General features: G+C 37.9%; 1 protein-coding gene across 1 annotated transcript in view; it reads right to left on the bottom strand.

Moving 5' to 3' along the window:
- Positions 1-13,295: 13,295 nt before the first annotated feature.
- Positions 13,296-23,272, bottom strand: part of VRK1 (VRK serine/threonine kinase 1) — a 30,827-nt gene continuing 20,850 nt past the window's right edge. The window contains exons 12-13 of the mRNA XM_041476404.1: positions 22,181-22,274; positions 13,296-15,006 (exon numbers count right to left, since the gene is read on the bottom strand). Coding sequence (XP_041332338.1) covers positions 14,924-15,006; positions 22,181-22,274 — 177 coding nt within the window. The 3' untranslated portion in view covers positions 13,296-14,923. The remainder of the gene's footprint in view (positions 15,007-22,180; positions 22,275-23,272) is intronic.

The raw sequence follows: 23,272 nt of genomic DNA, 5'->3' as shown, positions 1-23,272 counted from the left end.
GTTCTAAGTGGCTGCAAGTCCTGGCTGTAAAACCTCAATAAGTGCAAAGATTTTTTTAAATAAACTCACCACTTGTCTGAAATGGGGCACAGAAGGCTCAAAGCCCAGCAAGTAGTAGTAGTAGTAGTTCAGTAACAGCAGAGGCACCCACGGCTGAAGTGTGTTTATGTGGACAAAAGCGCACAGCTACATTTTTGTGACTGCTCTTTGTGGAGAAGGCAGCTTGAACTGGGTATAGCTCACAGATTTACAAGCAGCTGCAGAACATGAAAGTATAGGAAAAAGAAATTATAAATTGAAGAGATTTAGCATGGCAGGAGAAAATGACAATCCATTGACTCTGCTTAGATCCAGAGTACCCTGGATGACAACTGCATATTTTGTGCACTTAGTGTAGTTGGCTCCATAAGGCAGTCAGAGGCATAGAGATGCTTTTAGCTAAAGGGGAATACTACTTCTCCCTCAAATCCCTGGGAAATCACTTCTTCAGCACAGAAATAGGTCTGCCTTAAGCCACACCAGCCAGCTTTCCAAATCCACTGTGGTCAGAACTCTGCAGTTCTAAAGCAAACCAGTAGCTTCCATGTTATATAAAAGTTACTGACTTTGTGTTTACCACATGCCTTCTCAGATGCTTCTTGAATCTGGATTGTTTCCAGTGTACATATATAGTTTATATATGTTTATAACTTTATAAAATTTTAAAAGCTTTGACAGTCTGTCAGCCAGAGCTGTGGTGTAGGTCTAGTGTGTTTATGGAGCATGAGCTGGGAAGTTTCAAGTGTCTTTATGGACTTGCAGGTGGAGGTAAGTCAAAGCTGTATCCCACATTAAGAGGATTTCTTCTGTGTATTAAAAACAATTTTCCTCCAACCACAAATTCCTGACTGAGGTTCACTGTAATCATTCAAATCACCAGATCCCAGGAAGTGCATTCCTCCTGGGGACCTGCAGAGCCTCATAGCTGTCTGACTGGACACACAGGCTGTCATCCCTCAGTGCCACCCCAGGTCTCACAAACCCCTGGCCTTCCTGCAGGCCACACTGCCTTGTACATGATGACAAACCTGAACTGCAGGCTTGGCTCACGCTCCAACTTCCAGCATGCCTTGTGTGCCATGGCCATGGTCTTCCTCTTCCAGGCAGGATGGTCCCTTGCATGACTTAACTCTGGCGTTGCTGTGCATGAATTGTGGCAAAACCCACTGAGGTGTTGAGAATGGAATACCAGAAAGTCCACTACTACCTTTAGATGCAGAATTTATCCTTAGTTTCAGTCTTTCACCCCACATCCTACCCCAAACTTCCCTGGGCTTCTCTTTATGAGTCCTCCTGCTCCCAGGTTTGCTCTGTCCTTGAGCAAAAGCACAGGCAGGGATACACCCCAATCCATGAGTACCTGGCAGTTGGATCTTAGAAGTCTATTTCTGAAAAAAATTGATGGCATGATTGCCCCTTTCTATGGGCTACCACACACAGTAATATGTGGTTCCACTGGTTTTATCACCCCACTATGACATTCTCTTGAAACCTGATACACAGCTTTTGATGGTAGGCCACAGCTGGCTTCCAGCAGGCAACCCAACAAGCAGTGGAGATTTTCCATTTAAAGCTATCAAAACACAAGGTAATGTGAAGTGTCAACTTCCTTCTGGGCTGCTGTAGCAAGTACTAAGAGGAAGACAGAACATATTTCTGTAATGACCTAATTACACTCAATACAAAAAAGCATGGAATATCATCTTGGAGAGGCTGTATTCAACAAAAATGGATCTAGGAATGCTGGACTCTGTCATGTGCATTCCTTACATTACCTGAGCATCTGTTTCAAACCATCTCCTGACAAACTCATTTCCCCATCAACATTTCAGAAGATGGACACGCCACTTTTGTCTCTCCTCATTATCCTGAGGAAGTGAAGCACAGCTATTTTTACTAACATTACAAAACACCTTACATTTAACCCAAACTTGTAAAAGCAGTGCAGGACTTTTACTGCTCTAAGACACTAGGTTGTGCATTGTTATTTCCCTTTCTGAGAAAATGCCCTCTATGAATATATATTTAAAATTCTTCCTACTAACTGATAACTTGATTGCAATCATGGAATTACTAGAAAAATAAAAAATTGTAAATAATTATTTCAGAAGGAATATATACCTTTTATTTTACTAATGATGTACTAGAAAATTCCTTTAAAAATAGTATCTACCAGTTTGAAAAGATCAGATCCTCTAAATGCAAAGAAAGTTATGCCTGTTTAGTGTGCCCACTTGTATGAAGTGGAAGGTTTCAGGAAAGTAGTGGGAAAGTTCACACAAGATGTTGCAAAAAACTTAAGCAATCAGAATTTGCTTTTGTATATAATTCTTTGTTTATAAAATGCAAAGAACTTCTCAGAAGCAGAGTATGAGTTTTATTACTTCTTAAAGAGAGGTGAGAAAGGCTCAAAGACTAATCTAGTCTCAGCAACAGAGACAGGCACTGAACCCAGCAGCAAGTTGACTTCCCTGCTGGAAGCATTAGGAAGTTTCCCTCAGATAAAAAGGCAGAAATGTGCTAACTTTTGCCCTCCACACCACCTACAGAGTACTAGCATTATAATTATGTTGATGATATAACCTATTCAGTCAACCATCTTGTGTCCACATAGGTAATTATATTTTAACTGCTAAAGGGCTTTGGGAAATTGGCAGCAACATGAATGTTTGGTTGGTGCAGCACATACATTTGCCATCCTAAGGTGATTAATGTAATTCCCAACCCAGGACTGGCCAGATGGTTGGTTCAGTGCTACCCTTCATATTTAAAAGTGAATGGACAAGAGAAACAATCCAGGACATACACTACTCCTCGTTTGTGACTTAGAAAAGAGTTTAGAGAAGAACCTGTATAGTTTCCACTGCAGACAGATACCTCCTTGAATTTGACTGAATAGACTGAGGCTGGTTTACTTCACAAGGCCTCCACAGGACATTAACATTAGACCTAAATAATTTAGCTTGACAATTAATCAAGAACAAACATTTTTCAGGGCTTGTATGAACTACCAGGAGATGAAGTGACATGTGCTGTCTGGGAATTTTATATGCAATTTAGTACCTGACTTAGCGTGTGATGCTGAGCAAGCTGAACTGTGTTTCTGGTCCCTTGTTTCCCTTTAAAGGGAAGAGGCTACTTAGTTCCTAGATATGAGCTTCTCCTGCTGATGCTCAGTTCTTGTAGAATAACTTAGCATCTTTGGAAAAAAGATGTACAAAAACATTATCGATCCCAAATGTTTAGCATACTCTGTTGTTGCACCCAATGAAACAATCAAATATAGAACATGTTCCTGCAAAGCCAGCATGCAGAAAATTCTCTATTGTCTCTTTCTGCTTTATCAAGCAGCCCACGGAATTCTTTAGAGGCCCTAGTCAATACTATTTAAAACATCAAGACTCATTTTACACTCCACGTTCTTTGTAATTTCTCTTTCTCTCAAACAGGTAATATACTACTGGGAAGAATGCCTTCCCTTTATAATTACACCACACAAAGCTTCAGACATGCACATTTCAGGTGAGTGCCTGAAATTTTGAAGGCTTTCATCACCCTTCTAACACAAAGAGACTTCTGGGGGCCACTGCTTTTGGGAGAAAGGATGTGTGTTTTATTTCCACTCAATGTTACAGTGAAATATAATGTCATGACCACCTCATAGACTTACTGGTAACCCATTTTGTGAAAAATCAAATCCACCTATTGTCTATGCATGACTTTATGATAATGCAACAACCCATACAGGATAGCCCAGCAGCAACTGGTTCCAGCTTGTCCCTGCCAATCATTCAGCTTCCACTGCAGTCACAGGGCTAGCATGTGCATCTTGACAGCCCTGGAAATTACTCTAAACCATTTCATCACATTCCAAACCAACACTTATTCTGATTACAAAGTTAATAGCTTGAAATGGACATTCTAGAATTAACCCTGTGACCTGCTAGATTGGTTACAAGGAGACAGCAAAATGTGACACAGGCACCAGGCTGAGTGACAATGCCTGGTGATGCCCGAGGCTCCACTACTAGAAGCAATGTTGGAAAATCGAGGTAATTGTAGATTTTTCATTTTTTCTTTGGCCTCCAAAAGTTTGTTTTTCATAATTGACTTTGACATGTGACTTAATGCATGATATAGATATTCTATAAGAATATATATATCTCATTCCCAAAAAGAAAATATCAGTGATGAGGCATAATGATGCAGCTTGATTGGATACTTGGCTGTTTCTCCACTGTTTGAAGGTAAAAGGGAATTTCTCAGGAAGGTTGAACTCTTGGGACAGTACAGGTATTTAGAGCTGTTCAACAACTACTTTTGGCCAGTACCTGAATGATTTACATCCAGCCCAGTAATGGATGATATTAAAGTATTATGAGCCAGGGAAATATAATTATTTCTTGGTTAAAAAGGGGGTTTAAACTTTACTTAAGAAAACAAAAGAAGAAAAGTCCCAAGCCCTATTTTAACAAAGGGTTGTACACCCAGCAGGTTTAGTAAGTTCACTGCAATGAGCAACAATATTAGCACTGCAAAGGGGGCAGCAATAGCCAGGGAACAGCAAAAGAAAATGGGACTGTGCTACTGACCACGGGTGCCCACTGGATTGGCTTAGTTGAAATGTGAATCTATTCTCTGACTGATATCAAGCCCATCTAGAGAAACATGTAAGACAGGAATGAACCAAATTAATCTCATTCTCTAGGACTTAACAGATATGAATGTGGATTTTAAATGTCTGTACAAGCTAAAAAAAAAGATTCTGGTGATGGAAACTTTGCAGAACAAAAATATTCTAACCTGAATCCACACAATATAAAGCATTAAGGACATCTTTTGATCTTTGGAAATTATTTTACAGTTAACTGACTAACAACTCTGAAAATAAAGCCTCTTTTTATTCTCTCTCCTTGGATTTGCAATGGGAAGGATTTAAAGAACTATATTTGATCCATTAGGTTGCAGTACTCACAGTACTGTACATTGTTTTAGTGTACTAAATTTAGTTGACTTCTGTCTCTTTCAATTACCCTTCTAAAAAGGATAGGTGAAAAATAATGTCTCTCTTTATATAATTTGGTTTGCTGTTGATTAATTTTCCTCTTCTATTGCTTGCTTATGTTTTGCAGGGTAGGAAGGACAAAATAGCTTAAGGGGATAAAAAGCTCTTTTTCTGAGTTTGAGCTTGTAGATTCTTCCATTTCATATTTTTATCTCATCAATATAATGTCAGGATCATTGATAAGGACAAAAAAGTCTAACAGAGAATGGACTGAATCTTAACCTTGGTAAAACAGACCAACAGTAAGAAATCCTGAAAGTAAAAATTAATTTCTACACATGCTATCCTCATCATTAGTATGAAGAAAAACTTAATACAAGTTTTATATAAATAATCCACTGACTAGTCCTCTTTTGGCACAGCAAAGAACTGTAGAGGAATAACATGCCCTAATTCTTAAAAGAACCATGCTCTGCATCAGAGGTACTCCTCATCATTTCAGAAATAGTTCAATTCCATTTGGTTTCACTTATGTGTATGCCCTCTGTAAGCTATGTACAACTCTTAACACCACTCAACCTCTCAAAAGGAGGTAGAAACCAGGCATGAATTCTGGGGCAGGTCTTGAACTCAGCTGCTGCTTTGCAAAGGATGCAGCAGTGAGAGCCAAAGGGTTTCTGACTGTGATGTCCTCCAACCATCAAATGATAATCAAATACTTTGATGAGAAGGAAGCAAAAGAAAAGATTAATGTATCTTAGTGATCTGTTAAAATTTCAAAAATAGTAATTGCTGAACTTGACTGCTCTAAAAACCTTTGTTCTGAAAACAGAACTAGGCAGCAATGACTTGCCCTGAATTTCTGCAGTCTGAATGATCAAAGATCAGTTGAAGTTTTATTCACCCACATTGTTTCAGTGTTTAGACTGGGCTGATTGTCTGCAAAGACAAAAAAATACCCCAAGCCTTCAAAAAGGAAGGAAATGCTCTAATTCAGAGAGACATTAATTCTTTCTAACCTTCTTTTCTAACTTTTCCAACCTTCTCATTGGACTTATAAAAGTCTCCCTTACTGTATTTGATAGTGCTTCATTAATTATCAGGATTAATCTACTACTAAAATTTAATGCAGAAAATCAGCAGTCATCCCGTATGTTTGATTGATTCCTCCAGAGAAACACAAAGTAAGAAATCCAGATCCTGGAATAAGACCTGGAAGAACTTGTGACAGAATGGAAAAACTTTCTAGAGCATCCTGTGGTAATAAATGACAGCAAATAGGGTAATACAGGATGGTATCAAAGGCAGAAGTGATGATTACCAAGCGTACATGGAACTGGGACTTATGATTTCCTGGAGACAGGAAGTGTCTCTGGAGCAGCTTTCCTAAAATCCCTCTTTCCCATCCACCCATCAGATGTTCCCTACCCTTTCTCTTGATGACTGTCTCCTTCAGATATAGGGATGTCACCAGGAGGAGAGAAAGAACAGACCACACCTGCACCATAGCTAGTACAAACATAGTTAACTGGCAGTGCTCACAAATTCTGTTATAAGGTGTGTAGTTATGCAAGTTTGATAGTCTTTTGTGGGCTGATGGCTTAAATAACTTGCCAGCAGATCATACACTAGAAACATGTCACTGCTTGTGATACAAGAGCAGGTGTGTTCTTGCCCATTACTGGAATGTATCTACTGGGGCAGGGTTTGAAATTTACCAGTTCAGACAAAGATATCATCTTCAGGTTGCAACAAAGGAAACAAAAGAACGGAAATCTCTTAGTGGACATTAATTTTTTTAATTACAGATATTTATTTAATGAATGCTGTTCCTGTTAAAGTTCCACTTTTTGCACAGGCAGCCATTCCTAAGACAGAAAATTATGTCATTCCCTTTGCCACCAGAGGTTTGGATCTCTGTTTGACCGGTGTTCTACTAGAATGATCATCTGTTGGGCACATAATATCCCCTGGCACTTGTCTGAAGAAGTCCTGCAGTAGAAATATAACTTGCAATTTTTAGTTGGACACTCCATTGCTTGCTGCTGACCTATATGGACTATCCATGCATTCAGGCAGGTTTCCTCAGGGGAAAAAAACTCCCAGTGGAATGTGATGACTTAGAAAATTCTTTGTCCATCTTTCATTCTAGATACTTGAGACTTCAAGAGATAAGTAGGGTCTCTCCCTTGGGGGCTATTAATATATTAAGAAACTCAAGCACTCCTGAAAAGCCATACCTAGATGAGACATATGCACAGAAAATTATCATGCCTATGAAGTAAAGGAATACTTCAGTGGCTGAACATCATACAATTGGATAAAATTATTTTCTAGAAGAAATCACTTCCTTGGTACATTTCATTCCCAGTTTGATGGTCTTTCAGAAAAACTAATAGGATTGTCAAAGGCAAAATGGAATGTGGAAATGCAGAGAGTGTAGGCTTCTCTGACAAGTCAGCAGATGTTTCTGTAGGAGAGTAGAGTGAAAATGGATGGAAGGGAGAGAACATCTGTAGAACCTATAAAGATCGAGGAGATGTTAAAGTGGAAAAAAGAAATAAAAGGAGAGAATTTAGGGGAGAAAAGAGAGGAAACGCTCATGCACTGTTTGTGTCTCCTTAAAAGTTCCATGTAATATTACAGCCCCTGCCAAGCTGCAAAACTCAGGCGACCCACAGTGATCTAGTGGGTCCCCTAGTACTGTGCAGGGCTCAGACTTCTGGTCCCAGGGCTCTGAACATTGCAAGAGTGATTGATTAGAACAGTGCAGCAAATGGCATTGTCTGTGCTGAAATGGGGAAGAAATCAGATTGAAAAGGATTGCAAGAGACAGATGACAGAAAGACCCAAGGCAGATGGCTCTGTCTTGCTTTTACCAGGTAGATGTGATGAAGAGGAAGCAGCAAGGCAGCCACACTTGTAAGCAAGACCCACATCTTGAATCATCAGTCTGAAGTAAGAGAGCCTGTCCAGAACAGCCACTCCATCTCCTCAGCTATAAGCACAATGTTGTACCCTGGCCTACTTCAGTGCCTACCAGTGCCCCAGATTTCCCACATCTCCCCTCATTTTCTGCTCTTCAGGGCAACATGAATTTCATTAAGGCTAATAATTAATCTAATGAGGCTAAATAATTAGTCTAATAAAGCTAACATACTTGTTGAATAATCAAAATACTCCCTTGAAAGGCAGAAGGAAGAAGCATATTGCCATGAAATAAACAAAATAACTAATAAAAGGAAATTAATTTTATCACAGACACTCAACTTCTCACATTCTAGTGCAGCAGGTATTATGCAGAGGGGTAAGAAGACAACCACATCTTCAAAGAGCTTGTAACAGACATTATGAAAAAAAACTGTGAAGAATGCAGCAAAAACACATACACATTTAAATACTTTTTTTCTCACTCCTCCAGCTCCTCATTACCTTGGACACAGTACCCACAGTTAATCAAAGAATGTCAAGTTCAAGTACAATTTCTGTGGTTCATCTCAAGTTACTGGTTTGCAGCATGCAATTTCACTTCTGAATTACTCATTCCTTGTGAGGGTCTCTCTTGCAATTTTGCTCCTACCCCTAATCTTTAAAGATAATTCAGCAGTGTGCTTGACAGCCAAAAATATCATTATCTTCCTAGCAGGCAAAGGATATACTTTCAGAGGAACATAAACTTGATTTTCAGAGATAGTGGTTACCTGCAGCCCTTACTGGCTTCAAATAATATTTTGGGCGCTACTACCGCTGAAAGGTCAGACTTTCAATATAAACAACTGGAATTCACCCCCAAAACAGAATAGTTTCCATGCACTGAAAGAAAATATTCTGGTCAGATTTAGAGAAAATCTTGGGCAGCGCTTTCACCCGAAATGGATGACAAATTTCAAAATTGTTTCAAGAGGGCTTTGCCATGAGGGAGGGAAACAAGCAATCAGTGACACAACTCACTGCCACACATAAACCATCTCACATATGAGAATAATAAAGGCAAAAACTGTTGTCAGTCTCCAAAGAGATTTATCAGGTGATACCTGGTCTGGATAAGTGTTAATTTCAAATTCTGTCTCCTTCCACATTGGACCTCACCAATTAAAAAGCCCAAAACCTACAAATTACTGATGATGTCTCAGTGACAGAGGAAACCAGTTGTTACACCACACCCAGATATTTTCAGCACTGCATTGTCTTCTAAATGTAGTGCTCTTTGCTGCATATTTTTTACTGTGGCTACCAAGTATTGTTAGAACTGAGTCAGGGACTGCACATTTGCTACTGCAGATCCACTCTCACCAATCCAAAGCAAACAGCTCCACAATGAGAGATTAGTGAGAATGTAAGAATAAAGGCATTATTATTTTTTTATAGATATATCTCTTTTCAGAAAGGAATTCAATTTATTACTTACACTGTTTTTGTTCAGGTTTAGCAGCAGATAGACAAAATTAGCTGGAGGGTTACTTACTTTCAAGTAGATCCAGTGTTCCACTCCTCTCCTGGCAGAAAGTACCTTCAGGTTTTCAAGGCACAGCTCGTGTATTAGTTGTGGTACGAAGTAATTTCTTTTAACATTAAGCTGTGCAATTCACCAATTCCCAGAACTGCATGTTAGAGTTTGCATTCTGAACAAAGCTAAGTACCGTCCCTTCCAGGGCTCTTTTGTCTTTTAAATGCATCCTCCTTGGTTGTATTTCATGTTATTGTGTTCTCACTGCTTCTGTATAAATGAACATATTAATCCTTAATTTTCTGGGCTTCTAGCTCCATTTGCCAAGGAAGAATTTTTCTTCTCTCAGAAGCTGCAGATGCAGATTCCCACTGTGCCAGCTTCTTCCTGTTTGGAGTGGTCTGGCAAAAGGAATTAATTCAGGAAAGTTCATAAAAATGTATATTTTCTTTTCACTTTTACTATACTTCACAGCTGTCTCACTGTGTTCTCATCACTTTTCTTTTGAATATACTTATGAAAGACCATCACAGCAGCTGAGGTCTGCAAGGTTGGAAAGCTGACCTTCTAAGACAAGGGGTAGAAATATGGAAGACAAACTTCCTCCTATCAAATGACAGCTCCTCCACAACTCCTTTACTCTTAGGGGTACTCCTGAGAAAATGCAAAACCTCAATTTTGCCTTGTTGCAGCATTCTCAATGGGGAAGAAAAAGCTTCACGTATAGCAGCTTAGGAAGCTGTGAAACTTGAGAGCCATTTCACAATTTCAGGTATTTGTATGCAGAACTAAATGCAAGGGCATTAAAATCTGGCATGAAAGACGACATGGGCAAGATATACAACAATCTGGAAGAAGACAAGTTTTGGTAGGACAAGATGAAACACAGACTCCAGAAAGTACCAGTGCAATACTGTTTGCCACTTCGTATTTAAAAACATGGCACATCCATGCAGAGAAAAGTAGTTGAATTGTAGCAGCCAGTTAGAGCTGTTGCATGTTTCTAAACCCCAAACTGTTGCTATAGAGGTACCATTCATGGAGATAAAGAACTTAAATGACGGATCAAATTCATGGAATCAACTTTCTAAATCTTCAGCTGCTGAATCTTGATAATATGAGTGAAGAAAACTGAAATGCCTATGAGTTAGCGTGCAGTTGCATAAAGCTATCTAAGATCCCAGCTAGGACTCCAGGACTTTTCAAAAAAGTTGGTCCCATCACATCTGCTTTCTCTCTGCCCTTGAGAAAGGACATAATGAAAATCACTTCTCACAAAGAACAGATTCCTTCTCCCTTTGACTACCTCATCTTTGCAAAGAGCCCAGAAGCCCCAAAAACAACATGGGAGGTAAAGAAATTGGTATTTACTCCCACAGAGCTTTCCCAGTCAGTTTGATGTTGCAGTGCCACTACAAGCAATGGGATCTGACTCTTGTTCAGAGCACCAGCTCTGTGTTCTGTTTTACAGCAGAACTGGTAAAACTTGGACACTATACTTTTCATGTCCCACTACATATGCTGGCAAAAGCAGATATATACTGGTTATTAAGACACAATCTGGAGTCTGCCTCACACCTCCTACAATGAAGCTACTGATACTCACCTATCATCACCTATACAGGGCACTGTAAACCATCCTTGAAAGAGCTCATCAGCAACTGGTAGACTCTGTTAAAGCCATAGCAGCGTTATTATCTGACGTCTTCCCAAAAGTAAAGATTTTTCTTTAAAGCAAAAAAGTCTGAGAAAGGCATTATTAGTCACAGGATGAACCAAAGGCAGTTAATCTCCTGTCTACACCTTAAGAAAGAAAAGAGGAGAAAAAGCTAATTTAAACAAATGCTACTAGGGATAAAAAATTCAGACTGATGCTACATTAAATTACATGGGAGGCTGAGGTATCCAGCCATGATCTTCAGTAAAAAAAGAAAATTATAGGGTCTATCAATTAGAGAAGTGGTGCTCTGAGCCTATGTGCTGGCAGGCTTACAGTTTTTTTAATGTCTGGCAGGATGTTTTACAAACTAAACTCAGCAAGATGACAATTCCACCAGAAGGTGCTTCAGATGGTTTTGCTAATAATTTTGATCAGCTGAAATGGAGAAAAACATCATTTCATTTATTTGGCTTTTCCAGAACCTGTCAAATCTGAGCAGAACCATTAATTGCCCCCTTCTACATCTCCCCCTGCCATCTTTCCCACCTTCGTCCAGAAAGGACACACTTCAACTTATTTACTTTTTCTATAAGTATTCTGCATATCAGCCTTTGTTCCCAAAACAAACTTTGGTCATTCTTTGTGCACTTCCTTTCTAGAAGGAAGTGCCTTTTCTTTAGAATATTCATTGAAGGCTGGTAGTTCTACTGCTGCAAAGATGTAAGTGCTAACCACCATATATTGGCTTTTGTTTTAATAGCCTTTTAACCAACTTTGTTAATGGACTGAATGCAATTTAGATATGGAACTTGGCTAAAATGTAGCTTCAATTGGCTATTAAAATTTAAGAGCCAACTAAGATAGCTAATTACAAAAAAGCTCCAGTGATAATGCTAAGCAGAATTAGTAATAGCAAATGACAGTCTGTCTAGTCTTATTCCCAAAGGGAAAGAAACTCTTAACTGAGAAGTCAACCAGACAACGTGCAGAAAACCTAATTGCATTACTGGTATTATGGCATCCCAAATCTGGCAGCTCACTGGGACAAAACAGTGAGAAAAGTCTGTCAAACTACTCAGGAAAGCAACTGACCCCCTTCTTAATGCTAGCTGCAGCAAATATTGGGAATTATTATTTTATATTAACTTATTGGAAAATAATCCTGTAAAAATTATCAAACCATCACCATCTAAAAAATATGTTATATCCATCCTGAATTTGACTGTCTCTCCAGATATTTTAGATTAGGGGAAAATATAAACAATCTGTCTGCAAAATATTCAAGCACTAAAAGAAGCATTCTGTGCTTCATTATCAATATCCTCATTACACCATCAGCTGAAGTGCTGACTAGTTCTCCTGTGAAGATTTATCATGTATGGTGGCCACTTTGAAACATAGGTAGCGGAGTCTTTAACATTCCCTTCTCAAGCGTCTCCCTGCTGTGCCTGTAAATGTCAGTCCAGTTTTTTCACGGCTGCACGCACAGATTAGAAACAGCAGGAGAGCTTGGGAGTATGACTACAATACTAGTAAGGACACTTGTCTTCATGGCACTGCTCAAGTGATTCTTGGAATGCAGGACCCTGCTGTTTTCTAATATTTACACACAACTGGAGTCATCAAGAGCAGTAAATGCAGTCTAAAGGCAGCTTGCTTCTTTTGTGTTAGGAGCTTTACTTTCAAACGGGGATGTCAACAAAATCCAACTGCACCCTCCGCCTCTCGTCAAGTGCTGTATTTCCCCATCAGCGCTTTGCAAAGCAGAGGGAACACGTGTGTGCAAGCATGCACTGTATGTGATCCATACGGCAGCGCTGCGGGTATGATCACAGCCTTCCCCTCCGCTCCTCCTGCCCGTCCCACGCTTTAAACACTACTGCAGTTACAGCGAGCTGGAGCCTGGGGCTTTGCAGTGCCTTGTGAGCAGAGACAAGCCCTGAAACAACATCCACCTTGAATAAAAAGCACCCTTTCCCTTCACAGAACACCTGCCAGGACTTCTTTTTCCGGGAAATTTTTGGGGTGGGAGGAGGTAGGGGTGGCTTATGAAATTCGTACCTCAAAACATTCTTTTCAAATATATGAAAATAACTGTTTGTTCCATTTGGCTTTGGTGGTGTCAAAAGAAAACACACTGCTTGAAAACTTGGAAAGTAATCAAAGGAAGTTTACTGGTAAATAAGTTACTAAAAAAATCAAAATGTCAGACAACCGAAGTACAAAAGAATGACATTAACTTTGAGTATGTGACAAGGAAGAGAATACAGTATGCCTTCCTGACAATAGCTACTCAGAACAGTGCAACGTACTTTCTGAACAAAATGATTAAACGAAGTCATTAAAATGATAGTTTGATTTGAAGAGTTTTAAACATGAGAGAGGTTTTAGCAATCCTATTTTTACATCTGAAATGAAAAGAACGCTATGCTTAAAGTTGTCAGCCACACTTTGCTAATACCCAGGAAAACAAACCTAACAATCAACAGAAATGAGAAAGCACCTCTTAAATATGGTATTCCAGTTTTATTTCAAAACAATGGATTCCCTTGTCTCAAACATAACCTCATCATTCATTCATTCGTTTCATGCTACAACATATTCATTTAATCTCATGAGTTGCTACTCAGGCATTATACCATCAAGCAAGCTGGACATCCACACGAATACACTCTCACTGGCTCATATGGATTCCTTTTGGTTTGCCAAACTTTTGGTTGCCCTGATAAGAATGATGTTCATGCCTCATTATGTGTATGTTGCAGTAGATATATGAAAAGTAGCAATGCTGAATTCCAGTTGAATTCACACTGGAAGTCAACACTATTTTTTGACCTACAATTCTGAATAGAGGACTCAAAGCTAACCAAGGAAGTGCTTGTACAAAAGGATTTGGAAGATTTCATGTTCCTCAAGTATTAAACAGGTAAACCACTATTGCTGTGGGAAGCAGATGTGAGACAATATTTCACTGGAACTAGATCCTGCATAAAGTTATTCACAATTATATTCTAGTCTTTTCACTAATATAAAAAGAAAACCTGAGGTGGTGGTTGAGAATAGGCATCGGCTTTTGGTTTGATCCTTTCTTTGCCCTGGGCCCTTTGTCTGAAATTCTGGTCTCTTCCTTTCCAGAGAAACTGTGAATAATTGGAAAAGTGATACAAACACAAATACTATGCAAGAAAAAGGGCTAAAATTGAGTACCTGTCTTCCAAAGAATTAAATGCATTTTATACAAACTAGAATGGAAGGACATGATTTTTGCCTTTCGCTCTATTTTTAATTCAAACACTTGAAACATATTTAAAAGCTATTTATGCTTTTTCAGACTCATCTCAGTGTGCATTTAAGTGACCACCAATATGACTTTACTCAGAACTGTGAGAAATCAGATGCAACACTGCTGTTTCTTATACAGTATCCATAATGAAACCATTAAATAAGGCTTTATCTCTACATTACAAAGCAGGAAAAAAGCACTCTTTTTTAGTTTGCCTTTAAGACATGAATTCATGTATATAAAGAATAAAAATGCATCCCCACTTCAGAAGTTGGCAAAATTTTGCATTAGTATTTACGTGTATATAAATTATGCAAATATTTTAATAAAACATTTATTCTTCAAAAACAGGTACAAACAGCAGTCCATGTTTTACAGGATTCATCATTTAAAAAGGAAAGAAAAAGATTCCAGTGCTACCAACAACAACAAAAAAAAATAATCGGAAATGAGCCACAGAGCAACTTAATTTGTTGCTCCATATATTATTTACTTCTGGACTCTCTTTCTGGTTGCTGTGGTCTTCTTGGGTTTTGGAGAGGTCATCTTCTGTGTTCTGGCAGCAATTGCATCTGCAATTCAAACAAAACAAAAAGATAAACTGTGTGTTAAATAAAATAAAAACAGATAGTAAAAAAAAACCCTTCAGTTTTTAAAAGTATAGCTCAAATCAAATCATTCATTGAGCTTTAAGTGGAGATGGGGAACATGCCATGGACAGAGGAGAATCTTCAACTATTTCTGGACACTGACCTTCTCCTAAAAAACATGTTGTTCAGCTCAACTTCTCCAAGAGTATCATCACATACAGTTGAGTCATTTTTTAGCTCATCTTCACCAAAGGAATTAGATCCTCTACAAAATCTACACCCCTCCTTCCTCCCCATGTGCCAAATTTTTAGTTTTATAATGCTTTCCAGTATTAAGCTATTTTTTTGATCTTGTGCTAAGCTCATCCAGCTCTGGGATCACAATTTAACCCCAGACAGTAACTCCCTACCATGCAGAATTCATTCACTCAATCCCCCTCCCTTCCCAGTGAGAAGTGGAGGAGAATTGGAAAAAGGGGAAAAAAATCCCATGGATTGAAATAGGAACAGTTTAATAATTACAATAAAATAAAACATAATAATTAAAAAAAAAGGTAAAAATAAAGAGATTAATTATCACACATGTAAAAAAACCCCAACCCACAAGTGATCCACAATACAAGAGCTCATCACTCACTGACTGATGCCCAGCCTGACTCCCAGCAGTAACTGGCCCCTCCCAGCCAACTCCCCCAATTTATATACTGGCTATAACATTCCATGGTATGGAATATCCCTCTGGCCGGTTTGGACCAGCTGGCCTGGCTGTGCTCCCTCCTGGCTTCTTGTGAAGCTCCTCATTGGCAGAGCACAGGAAACTGGAAAGTCCTTGACTTAGGGCAAGCACTGCTCGGCAACAGCCAAAACATCTGTGTTATCCACATTATTCTCACACTGAATCCAAAACACAGCACTTCACCAGCTACTACAAAGAAAATTAACTCTATCCCAGCTGAAACTGGGACACTTAGCAACAAAATTTTGGTCTGGTATTCTCACAATTTAATGACCTGTGGCATCTTAGAGCATTCTGAATGGAGTCTATACAAGGGGAGGTAGAAGGCACACAGGTGAAAAAGAAAGGAAGATTTCTGTTTGGCCATGTCAGCTGTTAAATCAGGTCAGTTATCAGTACAACAGTGCCTACAGATCCAAACTATCACTTGACAATATTTTATTAACAAAGGTAAGGAATAATCCCATCTAAGTAAGATTCCTAGTAAACCTGGCAGGCAGGTTGTTCAAAAAGACCATACCTAAAAGTAATAATAAAAACCTACCTGCACTTTGATTCTTGCCTGCCTACTACCAGGGAAAAGGAAGAAAACAAAATGTCACTGCTTATTTCTGTGAATCGCATTCAACTGCAGTCACTTTGACAAAAAAATATTACACATAATAAAAATTTCTACCTTTTTGCATATACAGTAACAATGAAATATTTTTCATCTCCTAGTCACGTAATTTTTTTTTCTTAATCCTAAATTCCTCCTTGAAGATAGTATGCCTAACTACTTCAGTTCTTGCTTGTAAAACTATATATAATTCCACAATCCATGTCAAGTGTACAGGTAAAGAAAAGCAAAACCTAAGTTCATGGAACTCCTGAAGAAAGAAGCTGCTTGCTTAAGACAACAGCCTTTGAGCAGTGGGAGTCACTGATCATTGAAGCTCAGTGAGTCAGCTTGGGTGAATCAAGGAGGCAGAGAACAATGCAAAACAAAGCTTTACAAAAGAAACCCAGCAGTACTGTGTATAGTTCTGGGCTCTGTCCTACAAAAAAGGTCTGAGAAAAATGGGGAGAAAAAGTGGTTTCCAGTTCTCTAACAAAAACAAGAAGAAAACCTTGAATTTATCTAGTTTATCTGAAGAGAGTAAAAAAAGGAAAAAAGGGAGACATAGAATGTGCAAAAGGTCACTGCATAAAATAAGTGTGATTTTCATGTCCACAGTGGCTAGAACAACTACTAAGCTTAAGGGAAATTCATATTAGGTAATAAAAATATTAAAATACTCCCCCTTATTAAATCCTTTGTAATAGTAAGGACAACTAAGTATTACATGTGGTGTTGACCAGGGAAGTTTTAGAATAATCATACAGCTTTTAAGATAAAATATTGGCATCTATCAAGATTGATACCAACATAAATTGATTAGACTGATATATAGAGCAGATCTCTTCTTGATGTCCCTTCTCATCTTCCAATTCCACGTACACTGTTTTAGAACCACACAAGTCTTACAACTAAGAAATAAAACTGTGCACAAGTGAAAAAATTAAAGTTTTTATAAAATTACAGAAGTTCCTTTGGTAAAAAAAAAACCACTACTTTCCTGTTTAAATTGCCTTCTTTGATGAAAAGGAGGACAGTGAGAGATTTGGAAACATGAAAACACAATAACCGAGCAGATAAAATCAGGTAGGATTTAGGTGGCTGCTAAGTTATATCATAGGTTAGAATATCTGAAAACAGAGGAAACATCAAATGGGAACTTAGGCAGGCTGCAGTATTTAATGAGTTAAACACCAACATTCTCCAACCATTTTGGGCACTTTGAATATGGTGCCAATGAAGAGATACTTTTGTTTTAAAGAAGATAAAAGACAAAATCTTCTTTTAAGAAGACTGTAAGAAGATCAAGTCTTCTTTTAAGAAAACTCTTCCTTCCTTTAAGGAAGAGTCCTCTGACAAGCTCTTTCCCAGTTCAGCCAGGAAACCCCTGCCTAACTGAAAAAACCTGGTGAGTAACACTTCTCAGACCAGCATTTTTCAGTGCTCTGAAGCTGCTGAAGAAATTGCAAGGGCGACAAATAGTAGTTGTGGTTAGTTGCCTTTTTCTGTTTTCTCTGCAGCTCTTTTTCTACAGGAATTCAGAAATACAACTCAGAAAAAAAAAATGAGAGGCCAGAAGAATGCAAATATGGACTTGAATTCCAGTAAATATATGACTGTGGGGTGGGGATGAGAGAGAAAAGTCAGTGAAATTGTGAGATGGAGCTTAGCTTTAGCTACTCTGTTCTGCCAAGTACTCCCTTTCCTGCAACAAATAAAGCAAATACTTTTCATATTCTCATAAGGAAAAACATCAGAATGTAAGAATCTATTATTTATGATTTTATGCCTGTGTATTTCTTACAGATAACATCAAATATATGAATGTTCTTTTAAAAATTTTCATATAAAATTGTTCCAGATGAAACTGAAACTGGTTTACTTCTATTTGCAAAAATTGCTTCACTGAAGATATTTCAAAACACAATTGTACATAAACAGAAATCATTTGTCCCATGCAGCATGTGTCTGAAATTAACCTTCCTCTTTGCCACACAGCAATTTGCAGGAAGAAGGCAGTTTAATTCAAAACATTACTTGCAATCCTGCAAAAGGTTAGTTCCCTGTAAAAATCTGAGTCTCTGCAGTATGACTTTTCTTCCCTGTAGAAAAATTTCCCTTGCAAATTTTATATCTGAGTTTGAATTGCAATACTTACTTGTTCAACATACTGCAATTCATCTTCAGGTCACAGAAAAACAACCAAAAAACCAGACAAAACCTTTTTTCTTAAATTACTTACCTCTACATGTAAAGTCATTATACAAAACATTACACATGGAAAATTTTTGTTACAAGAGGTTTTGTTTTAATACTTTTTATTAGCAGCAAACACAAGAAAGTCCCATTAAGTGTTAAAAGGGAACATAAATTACTTAAATTTTAAATGTGGTTAAGTGCTAGAAATGATCTGAAAATATTGTACAGAAACAAGCCCAAAACATAAAGGTAGATTAAATAAAGAACTGTGTTCCAAGCACACACAGAAGTACACAGTAACACTCCCATATTTTACATGTTGGACACTAATTTTTTCTCTTTATTATAATTAGTGGCACATGTTCAAAGTAATTCTCACTGAATTTGTCACTTGCAAATTGCAGAAAAAACCCTACTATTCATGAAGAACCACAAAGATAAATTAAATGTAAACCAAATCTATTTTAACCTCCCTATCCACAATATTTAATAATCTTTAACATTAAAAGCACCTCCTACCACACCTTTTCTAATTTAAGTAGCTTTTGAAGGTCCTCAAACAATTCTTTCTTCCTCCTCCTACAAGTCTGGGGGCTCCCCAGCCCCAGCAGATTTCAATACTGGCAGACTTCCTATGGCCACTGATCACCTTAGGGTACTCAAAATGCCACACAGCTGATCAGGATCTTTTGGGGACAACTAATCTTTTGGACTGGACAAGACAAACTGCATAGTCAGATGTGGTTAATGCTGATGAGCTGAACAGCAGGAGGCTGCACAGCTCTTGCTATTGCTTTTTGTTGAAACATTTATGAGTTGTTGTTTGAATACCTGAAGAGTAACCACCATTCCACCATATTTATGCCTCTTAGAAACCAATAATATAGAGTTTCAACAACTTTTAAAGCATTCCTGGATGACTCAACCTCAAATTGTACAACTAAGAGGTATCAGGAAAATATCCATTTTACTGAACTTCAGGATTTTCAGGATTTTTTTTTAAGTCACAGGAAGAACCATTTAATGGAGAAACAAGTCCATGGTAACACAAAACTAGTCAGATTTGGAAACACAGTTTTAAGTATTTCTATAATAATCAGTCCTTTTCAAACTAGAAAAGCATCAGAATCAGAAACTATTATGATACAGTTACCCTTTCCTTCAACACAGGTTTATGAATCATGTAGTAGTTGGTGAAGTTTTTAATTCCAAATTTGGAGAGAACCAAATGAGTAAGTACATATATCACATTTCACCTGAAAGCATTTTATGTACTCCCTCTACTTGGTATTCATTAAATTGAGTAGTGTAAAAAGGTGAAATTAGAACCATTTCATCTCTAACTTTATTGAACTAGCAAGTTTTTCTCATTTAAGCTTATGTTGAAAATCTATACAGCCTCCCAAATACCTTCACTTAATCTGAAAAAACCTCATTGTTTAGAAAAAGCTGATGTCACCACCTGGACTGCAATTCTTCAAGTTCTTTTCCATCTCTTTCTATAAGAATTTCAATCTACAATCCCAGGAAAAAGTAGTATAATATAAGAAAAGAAAGTATGTTCTGCGCATGTGTATCAAATCACAACCAGAAAATAGTCAACTGTATTAAGCATTTTGTTAAAAAGTCTTAAATTATATCTAAAATGCTAAAACTGTGTCAGCATCATATAAGCATAAATGCGAAAACTGTGTCAGCATCATCCTATTGCTTTGAAAGAAAGTATAATCCAATTAATACTTTTCCAGCCACTGACAAACTAGAGAATTTATAATAAACTGAAATCAGTAAGTAAATACACATTCAAAAACCAGAAATAATCACTGGTCTTAATGATTAAAATTCTATAATATGAACAGCTGAAAATGACCAAAGCAGAGTCACCTCCTGGAATAACATTAGCTTTATTCCTTGTACTTTGTGCCCCAAAATTTGAGTAAGTATACCAGGGTAAATCCAAAACTCACCAATATTATTACTGTCTTTGAAAGCTTACAGTTTCCCATTCCCATTCTCCATCAAACTGTTTTTAAACAAGGACATTTGTTTTGGGGTAGACTTCAGTCCTACTGCTTTATTTTTAGACTATTTGACCACAGACAACATCTGGTATTTTACTTAAAATTATAAATCAAAAATTCTTTAGGAAAAATATCTTTGCTATTACTTGAATTCAGTTCACATTTACATAAAGGAACTACAAAGCTGGATCCATAAAGCAGTTTAACTGGACACTCACCACCAGCTTTCCCTATACAGATCTATTGAAGATTTCTCACATTGGATTTTCAATAATCCTACTTTATCTGTCCATGACTTTTTCCATACTGCACTGAAACTATGCCAAATTACACTGAAATAATAGCTTCAGCATTTTCTATCCTTATAGATAATCCTTTCCTTGACTTTAAACATGCTTGCTTTTGGAAGCTTCTGCTGCTAGCCTTTGGCTTTAACACTCTGTGCAGAGGAATCCTGAGGAGTCAGCATGTTCTAACAGTGAACTGGACAAGACAGGAGGACAAAAATGAGAATGAGCAGAGAATGGCAAAATGAAAATATATTGGTTCAGCTACCAATTTTTATCACCTAGCAATTTCACCAGCTTTGGGCACTACTTAATTGGAGCATAATCCTTTCTTACACAGAAAGTTGAAATATTTTAAGTTTATTTAACAAAGTTAATCTAACAAGAAATTACAAAAGATCAAAAGCACTTGAACTGCTAAAGGTTCTATTGGGTATTTTATGTGGCTGGGTTTTGGTAAGCTGAGGGCTAGCTTCTGTGGGGAGAAGCCAGCTGCTCTCCTGTACCTGACACAGCCCTTTCCAGCTGGCTCCAGTACAAACTCACTGCAGGCCAAAGCTTCAAAACAAGCCCACTGTAGGCCAAAGCTGAGCCAAATTTGTTTGTGGCACCTCTGTGGAAAGATTTAAGAAAGGACAAAAAACAAATCGCTGGACAGGTAGAAAGGGAGTAGCAGTGCAGTGAGAAGAGGGGGAAACAGCAGACAGAACACCAAAGTCAGAGGTGGAAGTGGTATTCCATTGCATAAGAGTGCATATTCCCTGTAGCTCAGGAAGGACCCAGAATGGAGGAGATATCCCCTGCAACTCATGTGAGAGCCCAACCTGGAAAAAATTTATATTTCCTGAAAAAAACTGGACCACCATTTTTTTTTTTTTTCCTGAAAGTCTACAACCCAAAACAGAGCCCACACTGGAGCAGGGGGAAAATGTAAGGATGAAGGAGCAGCAGAGACCACAGCACACTTCCCCTCCAGGACCCCTGCACTGAACAAGAAGAGTGGTAGAGTTTAAAGTTAGGCTGAGTTTGGGGGAAAGCGAATGAAAGGTGTTGTTTTAATGTTTGTCGCTATCCAAATTTATTTTAAATTTGCAATATATTACATTTATTTTCCCCAAATTGAGTCTGATTTGTCCAAAACAGTAAACAGTAAAAGACTTCTTCATCTTTTTTTTAATTAATACGTTTTCTCATCCTATTTTCTCCTTCTGTCCCACTGAGGAGGGGAGCAAGTGGCTGTGTGAGGGTCTGGACTTTAGCCAAGGTATCCTGCCACACCAGTACATGTGACTGTCAGAACAATCTTTTGACTTACTAGAAATAGCAGCTTTCTTTTTCTTTGGACTTCCTGAATCATCCATTTTTGCCTCAGTGCTCTCACTGGCTGTAGCTGCTGCCTTTCTTCTTTTCTGAAAAAAAAAAATTACGAAAATTAGCAGTTGATCTCAAGAGCAAGAAAGACCATGTAAAGCAGACAATATCCTCACAAGGTATTGCCTTCTTGTATATTATATATTATAAAATGTCTCCAGTAGCAGAAAAAATGTATTCTTGTATTAACACAAGAATAGTGTTACTAATCCATACACAACTCGAAACAGTTCCCCAATCTGCAGATCACTTTAGCAGTTGAAATTTTGATTTAGAAAAACATGAGGTGTTGTGATCATAACCTGGGTTTTTTTTATCTCACACTGAATACATGTTACAAAAGGAATAACCTGAAAAACTTAAAGAACACATAACATTTTATCCCAAGTTCATATTAATTGAGTTTTCTAAAAAAATTACACCACATTAAAGTCAAGTTTGTTTGGATCCTTGCTTCTTAAGGCTTTCTTTGCACAGCTCAAAAGCAGCTAATAATCACTGACAGTATTTTTTTTTTTAAATAGCAACCATGGGTTCTGTTCTAAAGAGAGGTATTTGGAAAATCTGGACTCTATTCAAGGTCCATTATCTTAAAACCTCTAAATGGATAGAACTCTTATTATCTGTGTATTACAATTAATCTTACTATTGCAAAGTATTCCTGAAGTAGTTACGGAAAATTATTGTTTTAAAGCCATGATTTTTGCAAAAGATAAAGTGTATCAGACATACACGAAAAGCATGGAACACCAGAGGAGTTTTACTTTTCCTTCTTCTTAATTTATTTATTTTTTAATTGTGTGAGACTAGAGCTTTACTAATACAGCTTTAAAAGTGGCTACAACTTCACACAGCTCACAGGAGAAGGAGAGAGTGCATTACATCTTTCCTTTCCAAAGTGTTGCTTCATGATTACCATCTAAACCCTGCTGGGCTGAACAGATTGGTTCGATAATTACATACAATAACTGCAGTGGGCAGGTAACCCTCAGCTGGCACAGGGCAGCTCCCCTGTGAGAACTTCCATATGCAAACT

Source organism: Pyrgilauda ruficollis, unplaced genomic scaffold, assembly GCF_017590135.1.
Source record: "Pyrgilauda ruficollis isolate IOZ18807 unplaced genomic scaffold, ASM1759013v1 scaffold38, whole genome shotgun sequence".
Classification (NCBI taxonomy): domain Eukaryota; kingdom Metazoa; phylum Chordata; class Aves; order Passeriformes; family Passeridae; genus Pyrgilauda; species Pyrgilauda ruficollis.
The sequence above is the reverse complement of the archived record's forward strand: the minus strand, read 5'-3'. Positions and strand labels throughout refer to the sequence as shown.